The 21,029-nt window shown below is 46.0% G+C and overlaps 1 protein-coding gene across 1 annotated transcript in view; it reads left to right on the top strand.

Moving 5' to 3' along the window:
• KIAA1549 (KIAA1549 ortholog) overlaps positions 1–21,029 on the top strand; it is a 129,763-nt gene that overhangs the window by 94,148 nt on the left and 14,586 nt on the right. The window contains exons 13-17 of the mRNA XM_059711921.1: positions 80–279; positions 3,195–3,418; positions 4,940–5,093; positions 11,301–11,615; positions 16,182–16,228. Of these exons, the coding sequence (XP_059567904.1) occupies positions 80–279; positions 3,195–3,418; positions 4,940–5,093; positions 11,301–11,615; positions 16,182–16,228 (940 nt within the window). The remainder of the gene's footprint in view (positions 1–79; positions 280–3,194; positions 3,419–4,939; positions 5,094–11,300; positions 11,616–16,181; positions 16,229–21,029) is intronic.

Genomic DNA, 21,029 nt, shown 5'->3' with positions numbered 1-21,029 from the left:
GATTAATCCATAATTTTGATTATTTGCTGTTTCTTTAGGACTTTATATATTTATTTTCTGGCTTCCCCTCCTATTGCAGGGCCGCCACCCCCCAGTTCAGGGAACGAGCAGCCCTCTTCTGCCTCCATCTTCGAGCACGTGGACAGGCTCTCCCGCTCCTCCGAGGCCAGCCGGCGGGGCCCCAGTAAGATCCAGCTGATCGCCATGCAGCCCATCCCCGCACCTCCTGTCCACCACCTGGCCGACCGAGTGGCAGAAACCAACAAAATTAACAAAGAGGTATTTGTATTAAAAGGGACATACATACAAAAGCTCACATGCTGATTTGGTTAGTGCTTGAAACTGAGTGAAAGTTAGTGTCAGAAGTTTGCTAAAGGTATGAGATGCTGACAGGTATTCTTAATTTTAAAACTAACCTCAGTTTGCCCTGGCTGATGTTGCTCAGTAGTTAGAGCACCAGCTCGGGCACCCAAGGGTTTTGAGTTTGATTCCTGGTCAAGGGCACCACCTGAGTTGCAGGTTTGATTCCTGGTCTCTGGTTGGCCTCGCGCAGGAGGTAACCTATGGATGTCTCTCTCTCCCATCAATGTTTCTATGTTTCTCTCTCTCTCTCTCTCCCTCTCTCTCTCTCTCTCTCTTTCCCTCCCTCCTTCCCTCCCTCCCTCCCTCCCTCCCTCCCTCCCTCCCTCCCTTCCTCCCTTCCTTCCTTCCATCCTTCCATCTCTCTAAAAATCAATGGAAAAATATCCTTGGGTGAGGATTCACTAAAAAAAATTATACTCAGTATTTTTAGATCAGATACTGTTCAGGGACACAGTTAGATGCATTGGCAGACGTACAGAAAAGAGACCTGAGCCTGCTATCCGTAGAAGTCCTGCTTCATTCACCCTGTGGCTGGTTGTGGGAACTTGAATTTCTAAAAGATTTCCATCATTTGCAGAACAGAGTTGGCTCACTGTGCCTAAGCTCTGCAAACAATATGATTTGTGCTGAATATCTGCTTTCTTCCTGAGAGTTTGGAATTTTGGGACATGCCAGGCGGTGTGGGGCGGTGTGTGGTGGGAGGGTACCTGTGTGACCAGCCCCCATTAAAAGCCCTGGGTATTGAGTCTCTGACGAGCATCCCTGGTGGGCGTTTCACATGTGTTGTCACAGCTCCCGGCTGGAGGGATGAAGCACATCTGTGTGACCCCAGTGGGAGAGGACTCTTGGAAGATGGTGACCGGTCCCTCCAGCAGGCCCATTGCTGATTTTGCTTTGTGTCCTTTTGCTGTAATAACTGGGGCTCACGGCTGAGTCCTGTGAATTCTCCTAATGAGATGGAACCTGGGGTGGTCTTGGAACCATAGTGAACTTTGTGATTCCTCACAGATCTCCTCCGGCTCCAAGGCTCTAGCTCAGCGGTTCTCAGCCTGTGGGTCCTGACCGCTTTGGGGGTCGAACGACCCTTTCACAGGAGTCCCCTAAGACCATCAGAAAACACATATATAATTACATGTTGTTTTTGTGATTAATCACTATGCTTTAATTATGTTCAATCTGTAACAATGAAAATACATCCTGCATATCAGATATTTACATTATGATTCATAACAGTAGCAAAATTACAGTTATGAAGTAGCAACAAAAATAATTTTATGGTTGGGGGTCACCACAACATGAGGAACTGTCTTAAAGGGTCGCAGCATTAGGAAGGTTGAGAACCACTGCTCTAGGTCATTCCTAGCAAAACCCAATTCCAGTGAATCCTGGAAGAGTGAGTTGGATGTGCTTCAACCTAAGATGTTGGGTGGGAACCAGAAGGCCAGGCCAGGCCACTGTTACCTTGAACTTGAGAGATTTGACCTGGGCTGGACAATGAGTGGAGTGAATGCCATTTGGGAAGGCGCACAAGGCCGCTTCATGCCAGTCGGTTTCCTGCCGCTAAGGAACTCCTGCGGCTGTCCGAGTTCTGAGAAATTGGTACAGTTGAGCCCTCATCTCCACCTTAAAGGTGATCCGTACAGTGGATCATCTCGTAGAAGTCTTGCAAGAGTTCTTAGAGTTTCTCCCAGCCGCACCGCTTTGGCTGCTTGCCAAGGACGTGGCCACAGAATGTGCGCCGTGGGTTCAGGATGGTGAGTGTTGTCCCTTCTCACCAGTGCTCGGGAGCCCTAGCCCTATGCAGCCCAGTCCCAGGCTAGACCTGTCTCCATCAGTCACATGTTGCGTGTGCTTCCGTACCTGCCGTGTGTGAACACCTGGAGTGGGTTCTCCGTCTGGCGAAAGAGAGAAGAGACGTGCTCCCTGGCCTGTGGCCTCACAACTTGATAGCATGCATCTCCAACCTTTCTTCTACTTCTTTTTCAAATGTAGTAGTTGATGCATACGTATGACTATCGATAATATAGATTGATCATGAACCATAATGAAATCAAAACCCAACCTAAGAACTAGAACATTATCAGTACTGCTGTACTGACCTATACCCTTCATACATTGTAATTGAAATGTTTTCTTAGCAGGAGGTTCTGGTGCAAATTCCTAGCATATCTTGGTTCTTCTGGCCCTCCGTGTGGTGCCTGCATCTCACGCCTGCTTCCCATACCCTTCCCCTCTTCAGATCCTCCACGCTCCTCAGAACCTAGCTCAGGCCCACAGAGCCGGCGATGACATGTTCCCTGCATGTGGAGCCTCTCTTTCGGGAGGAGGGGTCTCATGTCAGAGGGCTTGTTTTGGTGACACTAGCTCATTATCAGTAAATGGGGAGTCTGTTGTATAATGCAAATAATCTTTGAATCTGTCCTAATTTAAAAGCCCCTAAGGTAGTGATTATTGGGTATGGAAAGCACTTATTCTTTCCCTCAGGGCGTACTGTATCTAGTTGTCAGTGCCCTTGGTATTGGCGAAGTGCCATGGCTGATCTCCCAGCTTTGAGTTGCCTTTGCCAGCTTTGGGGGCTGATACCACGTCTCCCCCCTCACCCACTGGGCGAGTTTGGGGTTACGGCCTGTGGGCCATAGCAGGTCCCCTATGCCCAGTGTGGGTGTGCTCGCTCATCTCACACCCTTTGGGGCCTCCTTGGAGCCTAGGGCAGCCGTGCAGGGGGTAGAGAAGGTGGCAGAAAGCCCTTTCCAAAATGCTTTCTGGGCCTGGGTCCCAGAGACCTTCGAGCACATTGCTTTTGTCTGGTTCCCCCCATCCCGCCCCCTCAGATTCAGACGGCGCTGCGGCACAAGTCGGAGATCGAGCACCATCGGAACAAGATCCGGCTCCGTGCCAAGCGCCGCGGCCACTACGAGTTCCCGGTGGTGGACGACCTGTCGTCGGGGGACACGCGGGAGCGACACCGGGTGTACCGCAGGGCGCAGATGCAGATCGACAAGATCCTGGACCCCACGGCCAGCGTGCCCTCGGTGTTCATAGAGCCCAGGAAGAGGTGGGGTCCCAGGGCGAGCCGGGCTGCCTCTGCTGTCAGGGCTGCGGGGGGGGCCTGTCCATTTTTAAGGGAAAAGTATCTGGAAATGGGTCAAAGAGGTTTATACACAGAAAGGCTGTGCAGGCTACGGGGGTGGCTATGATCCTGCGTGGGTGGCCACCCACGTGCAGAAAGGCTGCTTTCATTCTGCCTGGACCTCCCTGGCCTCGGAAAGCTTCCCTGGTTAATGTCTCCTCAAGTCAGTGTTCTGAATGGTGGTCACCCCCCCCTCCCAGACCCACCGCCCCAGCTTCCTGGGCCTGCACCTCCTCTCAGTCTGCTCCCCTCCAGCATCCTCAGTGATGGCGAACCTTTTGAGCTTGGTATGTTAGCATTTTGAAAAACCCTAATTTAACTCTGGTGCCGTGTCACATATAGAAATTTTTTGATATTTGCAACCATAGTAAAACAAAGACTTATATTTTTGATATTTATTTTATATATTTAAATGCCATTTAACAAAGAAAAATCAACCAAATAAATGAGTTCGCGTGTCTCCTCTGACATGCGTGTCATAGGTTCGCCATCACTGTTCTAGGTGGTCATGGGGTCAGCACAGGCGGATGTCTCATTTCTTGTCCCACAGCCACCCTCTGAGTTTTGGTGCTTACCTTCCCCTTTGCCTCTCAGACTCCTGCCCCCTAACACAGATGCACTGTCTTTTTTTTAAAAGATTTTTAGAGAGAGAAGAAGGGAGAGGGAGAGAAAGAAATATTGATGTGAGAGGGAAACATCAATCAGCTGCCTCCTCCACACCCCCTACCAGGGATCGAGCTCCCAAGCCGGGCATGTGCCCTGACTGGGAATCAAGCCAGCAACCTTTCGGTGCCGGTCAACCAACTGAGCCACACTGGCCAGAGCAACACGGATGCATTTTCTTAAGCACTGCTCTCAGTGACGCCTTTCTTTGCTAAAAACCTGTGATGGTTCCTGGTGCTGCCTGTGTGCCCATAACAGACGGGGCCACCTGTCCCCGCACAGCAGCCTAGACAGACCTGCCACTCCGTTAGCTGGTGGCCCCGTCGCCCCCAAACCTTCATCTGCGTTTCCACTTCTGGCCCTCAGTGTGGTCGTCCCCGCACCCCACACTTTCTTCCCACATCACTCCCCAACTGCAGACCCCATTTTCTCTTCAGGACGCAGCTCAGGCCCCACGTAGCCAGCGATGACCCACGTAGCCAGCTCAGGCCCCAGTAGCTCACATTGACCGCCCCTTTCCTGCGTGTCTGTGTAACTAACATCATCAGTACGTACTAGTATTGCCTCGGATTGCTCTCTGTGGCTCCTTGTGTTGCTGTGGTCTGCCCAGGTAGACAGTGAGCTTCCTTGGAGCCGAGACTGTCTCCTACACTGTTTCTATCCTGTGGGTGTTTGCTGCCGTGACCAGCAGTCAGAGGTGCTCAGGAGCTGCTTAGCGTTGAGTTGTGAAGCCAGCGGCAGGAAGGGTTCTTCCCTCTGAAATAACCTCCCTTTTCCCGGCAGCTCGCGGATGAAACGTTCCCCCAAGGCCCGCCGGAAGCACCAGGTCAACGGCTGCCCCGGAGACGCCGAGAAGGATAGGCTCATCACCACAGACAGCGACGGCACTTACAAGAGGCCTCCCGGCGTCCACAACTCCGCCTACATGGGTTGCCCAGTGCGTAATGCTGACCCTCCCTTCTGGAATCAGTGTTGGGGTGGCTCCTTGGGTGGAGAACGAACAGGAGGGGGGGCTGCGCTCTGTGCGGGGTTGATGCCCGGTGGCTGCCACTCCGGGCCGGCTGGGTTGGAGGCAGGTGGGGAAGGGAGGGAGGGGACTGCTCCTTGGAGGGCAGCCTTCAGTCCTGTGAACCAGGGGCTGCTGGCTGAGCCCTCGGGAGACGCCACATGTTTTTCCTTTCTGTGTGCGAGCCCTTTCCTCTTGGGCTTCAGCCTGGGCACTCCCCGAGGTTGAGTGGGGCACAAAGAAGAATATCCAGAAGGTTGTTTTTTATCCCCTGGGCTCTTTGGGTTTCTTGTTGATAGAAAGGATATTTAGGGCTTTGTCCCTCCCTTCTGTTTCTAGAGTGCTAAGAAGATATATTTGCTCATTATCTATATACATAATATGTACATATATAATACATATATATATAATTTTAATATATATAATTTATCATATATATATTATGCAAAGTGTCCCCTCAGGAATTCAACCAACTGGGAGTTTGATCACTCGTTATGACCTGTGCTGACCACCAGGGGGCGGCGCGGAATGAAGGAAGGCCCCAGCTGGCAGCTGGCAGCCAGGGAAGGGAGGCCCCAGCCAGCAGCCAGCCGCCAATAGGGACCCTACCTGTGCACAAATTTTGTGCACTGGTCCTCTAGTATATATATAATTTTATTTTATTTTATTTTATTTATTTTATTTTATTTTATTTTATTTTTTATTTTATTTATTTTATTTTATTTTATTTTATTTTATTTATTTTATTTTTTATTTTATTTTATTTTATTTTATTATATATAATTTTAATGGGAGAAAGCACTTACTGGAGCTAAGAAATATGGGTTTAAACCAGCAGTTCTCAACCTGTGGGTCGCGACCCTTTTGGTGGTTGAACAACCCTTTCACAGGGGTCGCCTAAGACCATCCTGCATATCAGATATTTACATTACGATTCATAACAGTAGCAACATTACAGTTATGAAGTAGCAACGAAAATAATTTTATGGTTGGGTCACAGCATGAGGAACTGTATTTAAAGGGCCATAAGGTTGAGAACCATTAAACATTTCTTTGAAGCAGAAAGGGCACAGGGTTGCTTGAAGTGTAAAAGGCAGACATGGGTAGCATTAAGACACACACACAGACCCCATTGAGTAGGAAGAGAGGGCCAGCCTCTTCAAGGAGCCACGGGAAATACAGAACAAAGGCACCCAGGACAGGGAGCGCTTGGTGGGACGCCTGCAGCCTCACGCCAGGTGTAGCCCTGTCTTGTTGCACCAGCCCCTCTCCCCCCGGAGGCTAGCGCACACAGCCATCCTTGTGAGGAGGGAAATTAGCAGTAAGCACATCCTTGGAGAAGGGGGTACATGATCCCTTTACATAGGGCTGATGCAGCCAGCCATGTATTTGAGTTTTATATTTTGTCTCCTAAATTACACTAAAAACTAACACTGCCAGGCACTAAATATAATTATATAAATGTGCCAGGCACCATGCCGACCCTGGGGCCACCTGTAATGGAATCGTGGCTGTCTGAGAGGGCCAGGCTTTCCTTGGGAGTTTATGAATCTCTAGTCCCTCAAGACAGACCGGACCGTGCCCCTCATCCCTGCTGCTGAGGGCTGGAGTGGCTCCAGGGAGTTGGCAGGTCAGCAAATTAGAATGCTTTGCTCTCCGTAGACGGAATGGAGTCAGTCCTCTCTGCGTGCAGTGAATGAATTGCCTTGGCCGGGGAACGCCGCTCACAGGTCTTACAATAGGTGGCGTTCTTGTGCTGCTGCTGTTGGACAGGCGGTTGTCTGGGCATCTCTGCTGTTTGGTTTGGTCTTGGGGAGGGCAGTCCCCTTGGCTCCCTGGAGAGTCATGCGGTGACACTAACCAACAGAGGAGGAACTTGCTTCTCGCCCCTCCACTTCCCTAACCAGGGGGCCGGTCCTCTCAGGGGAACTTGCAGGGGAGCCTTCAGGCCTCATGGGAGTGCCCTCACCCAATGCCGCCGCGTTAGGTGTGGGGAATGACCGTCTTCCCTTGCTCTCTCCATCTTGCCTTCGTCGTCCGTGACCTTTTTCTCCTTGCTTTTTTGGCGTGTGTGTGGTTTTTTTAAAAAATTTTTTACTTTTAGCAGAAAGTGCCCTTCCTTGGAGAGCCACTTCAGTCAGCTGCTCTTCTCCAATGGCTGTTTTTCAAATTCCCTGAAATGAAAATCTTCCTCAGATGGACTTCCTTCCTACTCTCTCCCTAAAAATTCTGAAACACATGTTTTCAAAGACAACGCCTTTCTTGGAACTCGCCTTCTCTTGGGCAATATACTTGACATATGTATTTTTTAATTATCTTGATTTTTATACGTTTCCCCTCAAAATATCTCCTAAAGTGAAAAATATATTCCTGGATTCCTTATAACTAAGGTTATGTTTATAATCAGGACTAGGCAAACTATGGCCCTCAGGCCAAATCCAGCCAACTGCCTGTTTTTGTGAATAAAGTTTTATTGCAGTGGTTCTCAACCTTCCTAATGCCGCGACCCTTTAATACAGTTCCTCATGTTGTGGTGACCCCCAACCATAAAATTATTTTCATTGCTACTTCATAACTGTAATTTTGCTACTGTTATGAATTGTAATGTAAATATCTGATATGCAGGATGTATTTTCATTGTTACAAATTGAACATAATTAAAGCATAATGATTAATCACAAAAACAGTATGAATTATATATGTGTTTTCCGATGGTCTTAGACGACCCCTGTGAAAAGGTCGTTTGACCCCCAAAGGGGTCATGACCCACAGGTTGAGAACCACTGTTTTATTGGAACATAGCCATGCCCATTCATTTGCATGTTATCTGTGGCTCTTGCTACAAGGGCAGAGTCCAGTTAGGTGCAGCAGAAACTGTATGATGCACAAAGCCTAAAATACTTAGTGTCTGGCCCTTTGCAGAAAAAGTTTGTCAACCCCTGATATAATTTTTCATTCAAACCGGACACTTGTGAGAGAGAAAGGAACACTATTAATTATTATACTGGGACAACAGGCATGAACCAAGATTGTCCTGGGCCAACCAGGGTGTATGATCCCTCTCAGAAAACCCACAGAGGATTGCAAAATAGGTACCAGAATACATGGTTTGTGGTGATTAAAAGTAAAAAAGTCCATATATTTTTCTGAAGAATGAATGATAAACAAACAAACAGTATGACTGACCAAATGATCAGACTGCGATTCAGGAGGATGGAATTCAAATTCCAACTCGGGGGTCTTGGAGAAGTATACTTTTGTAGATGACGGTTTTGCTTTTTTATTGAGTACCATCTATCGGTGAAACACTGCTCAATGTTGAGATCTAGAACATGAAGACGCCCTGTCTTGGCCTGCAAGTTCTGCTGGGCTAGCCGTGAAATGACGAGGCAACAGGAAGAATTCCAGGAGGCTCTGACCTCCTGGCTGTGTGGCTCTGGGCCTTCTTAGCAGGATTCCTAGGGCCAGTGGGGATCCGAGGGAACCTTCCCTCCCACCTTCAGAACATCTCTCTCTTGCAGTAAGTGTTAAAGCTTCTCTGAAATTATGAGCACTAATGGTGAGATTGGCAGTGGCTATAGCCCTGGACTCCCCTCGAGTGCGTATAAGGTTTTCCCCCCAGTGCAATGTCAGTCTGGGCTTGTGGCTGTGTAGGTGGCCACCCCGCTTGCTTCCTTGTGATACAGCACCCGTGTCAGCGACTGGAACCACCACCAGGAACATCCCCTGTGTCTTTAGAGAGACCCTCTTACTTACCAGTAGGACGTGTTTCCAGACACGCGTTTCCATTTCTCCACCAGGAGCCGTTACTTGGTGGCACACTACTGACCACAGGCTTTCCTGTCTGCGCCTCAGGACAAACTAGTAGCCCTAGCCGGTTTGCTCAGTGGATGGAGTGTTGTCCTGGGGACTGAAGGGTCCCAGGTTCGATTCCCATCAAGGGCACGTACCTCGGTTGCAGGCTTGATCCCCGGCCCTGGTCAGGTCACGTGTGGGAGGCAACCAATCAATGTGTGTCTCTATCTTTTCCCCTTCCCTTCCACTCTCTCTAAAAAATCAATGGAAAAATATCCTCAGGTGAGGATTAACAACAACAACAACAACAAAAGAAAAACCAACAATGGGGGAAGGGCTTGCATATGGACCTTTCGCTCACCTCAAAAGAAAGGAACACAGTTTATTCAATGCTACGTCATAAACTAGAGACCCCCTTTGGGGCCCAGAATCCTTACTTGGCATTCCTTGATGACACATGTCCGTTAGTGGGACCTTTACTGGGTCATTGCAGTATTAGAGAAACAGACCTACAGGGCCACCTGCCCCATCTGGGGAGGGCACTCAGAGCCTCATTCTGCCAAGAGAATCCAGAAATCAGGTTTAATAGGAAATTTTCAGATTTATGAAATAGTGGTTAAGTGTGTTTTTAAAATCTCCATGTGGCTCACCCTTTATATGACTACACTAATGCAAGTCTGTGGGCTGTTTGTGGGTTTGCCAGTTTGTGGCGTGGTTTTCTCTCTGGAGTTAAGCAGCGGCTTCCCTGAAGTGTCTGACGCTGGTGTCGGTACTACCCGATCATCCGTTGGCCAGGCCATCATCATTAGGAAGCGTTTTCCAGACAGGTGGCTAAGAGTAAGGATGTGTCTATGGAATAAGTTTCTTTTTGTGAGTGACTTGCCGATCCAAACAGATACACACGTCTTCCTCGGCCCTTCAGTAGGGTGACCCAGCCAGCTGAGCAAAACCGAGGGCCAGCACGGTGAGCAAAGCGTTCTGGGTAGAAGGCGTCCACCCGCCCTCACGGAGGGCATGGTCACCAGTCCGTCCTGCGGACCCTCTTCTTTCTTCAGGGTCAGTTGGAGTGACTGTGCTGTATGGGCGTCCGGAGCCACTGGGACCTGAAGGGCCTCTTTCTCCATTGGATCCCTGCTTTGTCTCTTATAGGTCATCTAAGTGTTTATGACAACATTTTGCTCATAAGGCAGTATCAGAAAGTAAGATTTAAAAAACACACAATTGTGGCTTATACCCCCGCCTCGTAGACAAGAGAATTTAAAACTTTTTTTGTTTTGTTAATCCTCATCTGAGGATATTTTTCCCATTGAGTTTTAGAGAGAATGGAAAGGAGGGAAGAAGAGAAGGGGGAGAGGAAGAGAGAGAGACACATAGATTGGTTGCCTTCTACAGGTACCCCAACCAGGGCCGGGTCTCGAACCTGCAGCCCAGGTGCATTACATGTCCTTGACTGGGAATTGAAACTCTTCAGTGCTTGTACTGACACTCTAACCACTGAGCACACCAGCCAGAGCTCATTTAAACCTTTCTTGATGACTTATGTTATCCAGCGATACCTCCATTTTTAAAATTTTTATTGATTTCAGAGAGGGAGGGAGAGAAAGAGAGAGAGAGAGAGAAACATCAATGATGAGAGAGAATCACTGTTCAGCTGCCTCCTGCATGCCCTCCATTGGGGAATGAGCCCACAACCTGGGCATGTGCCCTTAACTGGACTCAAACCTGGGACCCTTCAGTCTGCAGGCCAGCGCTCTATCCCCTGAGCCAAACTGGCTAGGGCGATACCTCCATTTTAAAGACAGTTTCTGAATAAATAATTACTATTTACTGTTGAAACCATTGTCATAATAGGTATGAAAATTATTTATACACACAGTTATATTATGGTGATGACTTTTAACTCTTTTGGGGGTGTGTAGGGCTGTTTTTTCTATTGCTAATAGTCAGCAGACCGCTTTAGTTTTTGGTTTCTACCTCTTTGCAAAGTTGACCAGCTATTTCAGTAAGTGGATTGAGACAACGATTTTGGTTACTTAGAGGCTTTCAATAAAAGTGTATACTTCCAGGTGCTGAAATGCATTTCAGACAGTTGCAGGAGTTCTGCCGGACAAATGATTATTGAATATTTTCATTTTCTTTCTTAATTCCTGATGCAAACTCTTTGCACCCATGAGCGCTAACACACTTTCCTCGGCTGTCATCTTAACAGTTCTTATGGGAAACCGTTTCCTCATGTCAGTGAAGACTGTTCAATTCCATTTTGGCCCACGATAGAGTTTTGTTTTCGGGTCACCACTGAGGCTTTTGTCTGACTCTTTCTCCTTTGCTGTGTCCCCGCTGTAGTCCGACCCCGACCTCCCGGCAGACGTACAGACGCCGTCTTCTGCTGAGCTGGGCCGGTACCCAGGCCTGCCCTTCCCGGCCCCGCAGTACATCCCGCCCCAGCCGTCCATTGAGGAGGCCCGCCAGACCATGCACTCCCTCCTGGACGACGCTTTCGCCCTCGTGGCCCCCAGCAGCCAGCCCGCCAACGCTGCTGCAGGCCCCGGGGTCCCAGCTGGCCTGCCCGTGAACAGCACCCCTTCCCGGGAAGATAGACGAGCCGCCCAATGGGGCTCCTTCTACAGCCCAGCTCAGATGGCCAACAACCCATGCAGCGTAAGTATGGACCTTCTAGAATTCTCCGGTCTGGAGCTCTGTAGATTCTTCCTCTCAAATTCCTTCCACTGCACTAGACACCAGTTGGAGCCACCGTCATCTCTCACCAGGATCATTGCAAGAACTTCCCAATTGTCTCCTGGCCTCTGGTCTTGAGTGGAGGATGCCGGGGTGGTGGCTGACAAGTACAATACTGTTTATTGGTGTTGGTCAGGCCAGCGAGCCGAGAGGCTAACACAGGATGGATCCTCTGGGCGTCAGGAGGTCTTGGAATGAAGAGGAAGACCTATCAGGAGCCTCTTAACTTAGTCTTGAGTTCTCACTTTCTTTTTCTTATTAATTTTTTTCAATTACAGTTTACATTCAATATTATTTTGTAATAGTTTCAGTTGTACAGCATAGCGTTAGGCAATCAAATACTTTACAAAGTGTTCCCCCTTATGTTTTCAGTACCCAAGTGGCACCATCCATCGTTACCGTAATATTATTAACTGTGTTCCTATGCTGTACCTCACTTCCCCATGCCCAGTTTGTAACTGCCAATCTGTACTTCTCAATCCCGTCACCGTTTTCCCAGCCCCCTCCTCTCTGGCAACCATCAGTCTGTTCTCTATCAGCGAGTCTGTTTCTGTTTTCTTTGTTTATATTCTTTAGATTCCACATGTAAGTGAAATCATATGGTATTTGTCTTTCTCTGACTTACTTCACTTAGCATAATACTCTCGGGGTCCTTCTATGCTGTTGTAAATGGTAAGATTTCATTATTTTTTATGGGGAAGTGATATTCCATTGTCTATATGTACCACAGCTTTTTTAAAAAATTTTTTATCCATTTGTTTATTGATGGGCACTTGAATTGCTCCCATAGCTTGGCTATTGTAAATAACGCTGCAAGGAAAACAGGGGTGCACATGCTCTTTGGAATTAGTGTTTTGAGTGCTCACTTTCTGACCTGAGCTAGTTTCCTGTTGGCCTCTACACGTCACCTCTCTCTGCTCTTAGTGCTTCCTGAATTGTTCTGTGAAGAGCTCTTGGCACTTAATAAGTTTCCATTTCCCCCCGAATAACCGATGTTCAATTTATCTTCAGATTCTGCTCTTTCATTCAATTCGGGAAAACTGTATTTCTGAAATAATGTTCTTACTCTATTCCACTGATTGGCATCGAGGATAACATTTATCTCTGCTGGCCCATCTTTGTCTTCTCTAGCTACCGCTTTATTTCTAATTGCTGTAGCCAACCTGCCCATTTTTCCTCTGCCTTTCTGCCTTCATTATGGTCATCACGGGTCTTTTCTCTGGGACGTTAATTTGATGTTAAGCCATGCTATTCTTTTCCCTTCTTGTTGGTTTCTTAGAGTCACAATGACATTATTTTGGTCCTCAAATTATTTCCACCGTCTGTGGTATCTCATTGCAGGTCATGTTGATGTTTTACCACCTCATTGTTGAACATTAAAAAAAAAAAGGCCGCCCAGCCGAGTGATCGCTTGATTGGAGCATCATCCCGCACATCAAAGAGGTTGCGGGTTTGATCCCCAGTTGGGGTGCACATGGGAGGCAACCGATTGATGTTTCTCTTTCACATCAATGTTTCTCTCTCCCTCCCTTCTGCTCTCTAAAATCAAACATATCCTTGGGTGAGGATAAAAAAAAAAAAAAAGATCTGCCATTTTTATAGTTCAAATTAGTTGTGGAAAATCTATCATATTTTCTTTCCCTGAGCTACAACATTTACAAGCAGACTCATACCAGACTCCATCAACCATTTGACTTAACTCTCTTTCTCTGTAAGACTGTTATTCAAAAGAAGGGATGCCCCCAACCAATGTGGCTCAGTTGGTTGAGCATCGTTCCATGCACCAAGAGATCACTGGTTTGATTCCTGGTCAGGGCACATGCCCAGGTTGCAGGATCCATCCCCAGTAGGGGACGTGCAGGAGGCAGCCAATCGATGTTTTTCTCTCTCTCATTTATGTTTTTTTTTTTTCTCTCTCTCTCCCTCTCCCTTCCTTTCTCTCTAAAATCAATAAAAAACATATTTTGTAAAAACAACAATAAAAGAAGGGTTGCCTTAAAATAGGATTTGTGATGACATAGCTGATCAAAACCTTAAAATTTTATTTTGACCTCCAAACTTTTATCTAGGAGTGACCCATTTAAAGTAAATGCCTGACTTCCTGTCTACAGCATTATTTTTTTTGAACCTTTTCACTGGGGCAAGCAGTCTCTAGAAAAATAACCTTTTCTGACTACGATAGAATTGAAATGCCTAGCACGGCTGTTTTTCTTTTAGTTTATCTCTTATTAGACCTCTCGAAATCCTGATAGGTAGACTGCTAAGCCTTGCTCCTTTTTGTTTTATTTTGTATGGAATATGTTTTTTAAAATATATTTTTATTGATTTCAGAGAAGAAGGGAGAAGGAGAGAGAGTTAGAAACTTCAATGATGAAAGAGAATCATTGATCGACTGCCTCCTGCACTCCCCTTACTGGGGATCGAGACTGCAATGCAGGCATGTGCCCTTGACCGGAATCGAACCTGGGATCATTTAGTCTGCAAGCTGATGCTCTGTCTACTGAGCCAAACCGGCAAGGGCTATGTGAATATGTTTAAAAAACTGAACTGTATTGAAAGCATAAGGGCCACTTCCCAGTCTCAGATTTCCCTTTAATTATTTAGAAAAAGAATTGAAGCTCCTTTGCCCTGCATTCTCCCTTCTTCCACACTCCTTTGGCCTATTTTATCTCAGTTGGGGAACTCCACAACATTCTAATCCAGTGATGGCGAACCTATGACACGCGTGTCAGAGGTGACACGCGAACTCATTTTTTTGGTTTTTTCTTTGTTAAATGGCATTTAAATATATAACATAAATATCAAAAATATAAGTCTTTGTTTTACTATGGTTGCAAATATCAAAAAATTTCTATATGTGACATGGCACCAGAGTTAAGTTAGGGTTTTTCAAAATGCTGACACGCCGAGCTCATAGGTTCGCCATCGCTGCTCTAATCTCTCTCTGCGAAGGGGATGGGAGCGGAAAAGGTGAGAAGGTGAAGTAGTTGGGGCGCAGTTCCATGTCTGATAATGCCTTCGGAATCTGTAAGGGGTAGAGCTCATTTGGTCCTTCGTGGCATAAGGGAATAGGCCTGGAGAAGTTGAGCAGTTTGGCCAGTCTGTCTGACTCCAGAGCACCTACGTTTCCAAGACAATAGAAGTGGAATTACGGGGGAAAGTTTGGTTTGGGAACCATGGGCAGTGCAGTACTGTAGTTAAAAGGATGGACTTTGGCGTCAGAAAGACACATTTGGAGGAAATGTCTTAACTTCTCTGTGAGTTGGTGTCATCTGCAAAACAGAGGCAGTGAGCACTTTTTTAGTGTTTCCTGCAGGCCTGAGCTAGTGCTCATACAGGGATTACTACAAAATACTAATTCAGTAAATGGCAGCTTTAAAAATCAGGTGTAATATTAGAGAAGGTCCAGAAACAAGGCTGACTTAGTCACTAAGCTTGGAGCTGCTGATCCTGGACAGCTGATTGGTTCAAACGGACTGGACTTGGGTAGACGCTGTCAGAGTTACTGTTCTGCTAAAACATCCGATTCCAACATTTTGATTCACAGTCGGTGTGAAGAAATGTTGGCACAGGAGTCTCGTGTATGTTAGGGTCGGGATACGTTGATTTCTTGGGAATGCCATGTAGTAGGTGCCATGTTGTTTTAGTCAAAGAGCACTCGGTTAGCTCACATTAACTCAAGGAAATAGAGTTGACTAAAGGATAGGGGGCATCTTATGGAATTTAGGAGCAAGGAGTATGGCTAGGCCTCCTGGAAACCAGAAAATTGAAAGTGCTCATTTCATCTTGAAGAGTCTAAATTCTAGTTCTTTATAGTCTTTCTCTTTTTACAGCCTGGTACAGCATTTGCAGAGATTAGTTTGAGTGTATTTGAATTGTTACTGGGCACCCATTAGATGACGTGACTGTCATCGCCGAGGTTGATAGTCACTTGTAATAGATGTGGCCACTCTGGCCCTGGCCCATGTGGCTCGGTTGGTTGAGTGTCGTCCCATGTCGGAGAGGTCACCGGTTTGATGGATCCCCAGTAGGGGGCATGCAGGAGCCAGGTGACCGATGTTTCCCTCTCCTTTCCTCTCTAAAAAAAACCCAGTAAAAACATATTTTTTAAAAATGTGGCCTCTCTGGCCTGTCTTTTTTTGTTTGTTTTTCGGCCTGCCTTTTTAACAGAAGAGACAGACAGGTTTGTAGAGAATAAGCCTATACAGAAGAACAGGCACAGAAATCCTATTATTTACATTTTCACTAAAACAAGAAAGGTCTGGAAATTAGTGGTGTATTTTTTTTTTTCAAGTCTGGTAGCCAGTTCCCCAAACCGAAACTGCTGGCAGTACACGGTGGCATTGTGCCCCAATAGCATGCTCACTTTTTATGAGAAAATAATTCTCTTGAAAGTTGATCCCATAAACCTAAACTTGTAAGTTTGCTGTTCTCACCTCCTAATAAGTATTGACTATTAATCTTCATCTTCTCTTGACTTTCTTCCAGAGATATGACGACTATGGAATGACTCCCCCATCGGGCCCATTGCCAAGGTAAAGTTTTCAGGAGAAAATGTATTAGGATTTCCTCGCATAGGCTGTTTTTCTTTTAAATTTAATTCTGTAAACTCATTTTTTTTTTTTTTTTTAGCTAATATAAGCAGATACAAAATTCTGACTTGTATTCTCTTGATCTAATCAGAAGAGGAGAAAAAAGTTAGAATTTAAGTTCTGCCTCCAGTAATGAGTGACTAGATAATTTTCTGAAAACAACTGGAAAAGTTAGACAAAGTCTTAAAATAAAAATACAAAAGCCAGAGAGCTAGACCGAGGGGACCAGACATTGTTCGCCCCGCCAGCGTCCTGGCAGAAACAAATATTAGTTCTCCTTTACAGGAAGATAATACCATGTTAGACCTCCCATTATCATTATAGTTTTGCATGAGATCACACAAACATACACACAAAACCAAGCATATGAGAAGAAAAGAAAATATGATTTAAAAAATAATAAAGAGAAACAGACAACAGAAAAGGAATTAGAGGGGATCCAGATATTGGAGATATTGAACACAGATTTTAAAGTAAGTATGCTTAATATGGAGGTCAGGCCCACTTGTCAGAGAAGACATAAAACCAAGAAGAGCCGGAGTGCTCTAAGAAAGAAGGATAAGATGTTAAGACTATTCTAAATGTTATAAATTACTGTCAAGTAATTAAGACAGTATGGTTTCGCTCTAAAGCTAGACAAACAGAGCAATGGAATAGAGCTATGGAGTAGACTAGAAAGCCTATAAACAGACCTACACACGAGTGGACAGTTGATCTATTACAAAGGAGGAATTGCAGAAAAATAATCTCAGAAATTATACCCAACTCGCCTTCAGTGGCCAGGAGCCACACAGAAGTAGGAATGCTATATCTGCTTCCTCTTTATTTATTTTTTTAGTTTTCCCTATTCTTCCTCATTTTCAGAGGGGCTTGTTTTATTTCTCCCCTACCCTACTCCCCAACCTGGGTGCTGCTTTGTGGTAGCAAAACAACACAGGCAGAGAGAGCATGTGGTGCTCAGGTGATCCAGGGAAGTAGTTCATGTCAGGACCATGTGATCTGGCTCACCCAGTTCAGTTCCAGTTTAGACCTGTTGTCCAGCCTAATTATTAATAACTCTCACTCTCCAGACTCTTCTGGTTTGGATGATAAACTTCATGGTCACCCAAGGGAAAGGAATCCACAGTACTTGGATCACAGTGAACTACCTGAGCACACAATTTACGAGAAAAGGGCTGCACATGTAGGAGGAAGGGGGCTGACTGACTGGGTCAAGTAGAAACAGCTAAAGGGGAAGAGATCATTCATGGGTGGATGGGCCAGAGACTGTCACGAGGTCATGTGAGTTCCCATGTACAGATCTCGCCTTATTTTAAGCTCTTAGATCTGCAGGGTCAGAGACCTCAGAGGTCAATGTGAAACAGCAGCCATTATTTGAACAGAGTAACATACACGGGCTGGGTTTCAGTTTCAGAGATACACTCCAGAAATAACACTGTGGAATAAGTGCAAGTCAGTCTCATAGAACTGGTTTGATCTATTAATTACCGGTTGGCTGTTATTTGCAAAGACTTGTACTCAGACTCTCACTTTTTTAATTCTTGAATTTCTTTAGAGGAGTGGATCTCAACTGGGATTCTGAGACCCCTGGAGGGTTCTTGCGACTCTTTCAGGGGCATCTTGAGGCCAAAACTATTTTCATGATGACACTAAGGTGTTATTTGACATTTTCGTTGTGTTAACATTTGCACTGAGGTGCAGAAGCAGTGGTGGGTGCAAATGCTGGTGCCTTAGTGTGAATCAAGGCAGTGGCACCAAATTGTTCGTGTTGTCGTCCTATTCTTCACCACTGGACAACAGCCATTTCTTAAAAAATGCCGGCTTTATGTTAGTACTAGAAGCCTGGTACACAAAAATTTGTGCACTGGAGGAGGGGGGTCCCTCAGCCCAACCTGTGCCCTCTCACAGTCTGGGACCCCTTGGGAGATAACCACCTGCTGGCTTAGGCCTGCTCCCCTGGTGGCAGATGGCACACCCAATCCCGTGGTGTCTGCCCCGTCTCGCCTGGTCGCAGATGGCAGGCCCGGATCCCACGCTGGGCCGGGCAGCCGCTCAGATTGTGTGGCCATCCGTCCCGCCCACCCCACCCCACTCCGCACACGGCAGGCCGGGATCCCACTCTGGGGCGGGCAGTGGCTGGGGATCTCACTGCCGCCCACCCTGCCCCACACATCGCAGGCCAGGATCTCGCACTGGGGTGGCCAGCAGCTGGGGATTGCACTGCTGCCAGCCCCAGGTGGGGTGGCGCAGCGGGATCTGCCTGCAGAATGCAAATTAGCCGCCATCTTTGTTGGCGGTTAATTTGCATATCATGCTGATTAGCCAATGGGAGGTGTAGCGAAGGTACAGTCAATTACCATGTTTGTCTATTATTAGATAGGATAGGATATCCCTATTTCCCCCCTTTTGCCTCCTCTACCCAGCTCTTGCCCCCCACTTCTCTCTGGCCATCACCATACTGTTGTCTGTGTCCATGGGTTGTGCATATATTTTCTTTGGCTAATCCCTTCTTTAAATTCACTTCTTTAAATTTTTATTTTCAGATAAGTGCTTATAACTGCACTATTATATATTTTCTATTATATCATTTAGAATTAAGGTACTTTTTAATTGAACCCTTGTAAATTTTAGCACAATTTAATAAATTATGCTAGAAGCAATTAGGAGATTTTTCATGTAATGCATACACATTTCAATTAATACTTTATTAATTTTAATTTTTTAATATTTTAATTTGAAATAATCTCATACATGTAAAAAAAACTATAAAATACTACAGCATATTATATGTACCCTTCACCCACTTTCTTAGGTGTTAATAATTTAAACATAACCATTATACAACTAACAAAATTTGGAATATATTTTTCTTATAATCTCTTTAATGTTACTTAATCCATTTACTTTGTTTTTGTTAATCTTCACCCAAGGACATTTTTCCATTGAACTTTAGAGAGAGTGAAGGGAAAGGGAGAGACACATTGATTGGTTGCCTCCTGCACATGCTCTGATAGGGACTGGGGATCAAGCCAGCAACTGAGGTACAATGCCTTTGACTGGAATCTAACCTGGGACCCTTCAGTCCACGGGCTAATGCTCTATGCACTGAGCAAAACAGGCTGCAGCTTAATTCATTTACTTTTAATTTATATGTGTCTTTATATTTAAAGTGAGTTTTGTTTTTGATTCACCCTCATAATCTGTCTTTTATTTGGTGCATTTATGCCACTGACTTTCAGAGTGCTTACTGATAGAGTTACTACCATATCAGGCGGCTTCTGGGTCTTCTGGGTCCCGCCCTGCCTTGCCGCCCGGGACCAGATTGGATCCCGGGCGGCAAGGCAGGCCGGCTTCTGGGGCTTCTGGGGCTTCTGGGGCGGGCGTGCCTTGCTGCCTGGGACCCGCCGATGGGGTCCCAGGCGGCTGGCCTGCCCTGGATGGTGGCAAGCTGGTGGTTCGCGCTGTCCCGCCCTGCCTGCAGTATGCAAATTAGCCACCCTCTTTGTTGGCGGTTAATTTGCATATCATGCTGATTAGCCAGTGGGAGGCATAGCAAAGGTATGGTCAACTACCATTTTTGTCTATTATTAGATAGGATGTCCTTGATGGTGTAGCAAAAGTGATTAATTTTATTAAACCTAAACCCTGGAGTCTTTAATAGTCAGTGTGACAAAAGAGGAGACATGTATAAAGCACTTCGCTGAACAGGGAATTTTGAAGGAAAAACACGTGTGCAGGTGTTTGAGTTGAGAACTGAACTAACTGCTCCATGTTTTAACTTGAACCAACAACTGGCAGACATCAGTACTCAGACCTGGGTGTTTGGCAGACATGGTTTCGAAAATGAGCGAGGTGGGCCAGTCACTTCAAGAAAAACAACTGATGGCATCTGTTGCCAGTGACAAAATGGAGTTTTCGAGTGAAAGTTAGAGTTTTAGAGACTTTTGTCTGCCACCGTGAACTTGACAGCGCCCTCGTACTTAAAGACCCTGCTGATGAGCTTGATGGTGATACTAATGAATTTGAATTTTTTCATATTGTAAAATGAAACGTATCCCTATCTAGAAAGTCTGCAGGACACAGTAAACTAATGTTTTCCCAATGACCAGTGTCATAAAATCATGCATGGGTCCATTCCAAGTACAACATAGACCAGTGGGATTTTTTGTTTGTTTTTTAATCCTCACCTGAGGATATTTTTTCCATTAATTTTTTTTTTTTTAGAGAGAGTGGAGGGCAGGGAAGAGGGGAAGAGAGAGAGAGAGAGAGAGACATCCATCTAAGAGAGACACATCGATTGGCTGCTTCCTGCACGCGCCCAGACCAGGGCCAGGGATTGAACCTGCAACCCAGGTATGTGCCCTTTACCGGGAGTCGAACCCACGACCCTTCGGTCCACGGGCCAGCACTCTAATCCCTGAGAAAAAATGGCCAGGGCAGACCAGTGGGTTTTTGTGTAACAGAATGTGAGGAGTTCACTGATATTCAGATGCCACATTGCCACTACCCCTTAAAGGAACTTTTTTGCGTATTGATGTGCTATTCAAGAAGAACAGCTGAACTATGATTTTGAGTATTTTCTGAAGAGGCTATTAAAATATCCCTCCCTTTTCCAACTACATATTTGTGGCAAGTGATTGAATAGAAAGTAAATGAGAATCCATATGCCTTCTATTAAGGAAATTTGAAAAAGATGTAAAACTCCTCTAAATTTTTTTGAAAATATTGTTAATTTAAAGAAAAA

This window comes from Myotis daubentonii, chromosome 10, assembly GCF_963259705.1.
Source record: "Myotis daubentonii chromosome 10, mMyoDau2.1, whole genome shotgun sequence".
Lineage (NCBI taxonomy): Eukaryota > Metazoa > Chordata > Mammalia > Chiroptera > Vespertilionidae > Myotis > Myotis daubentonii.
Note: the sequence above shows the minus strand (reverse complement) of the source record. Positions and strands in the feature narration are given on the sequence as shown.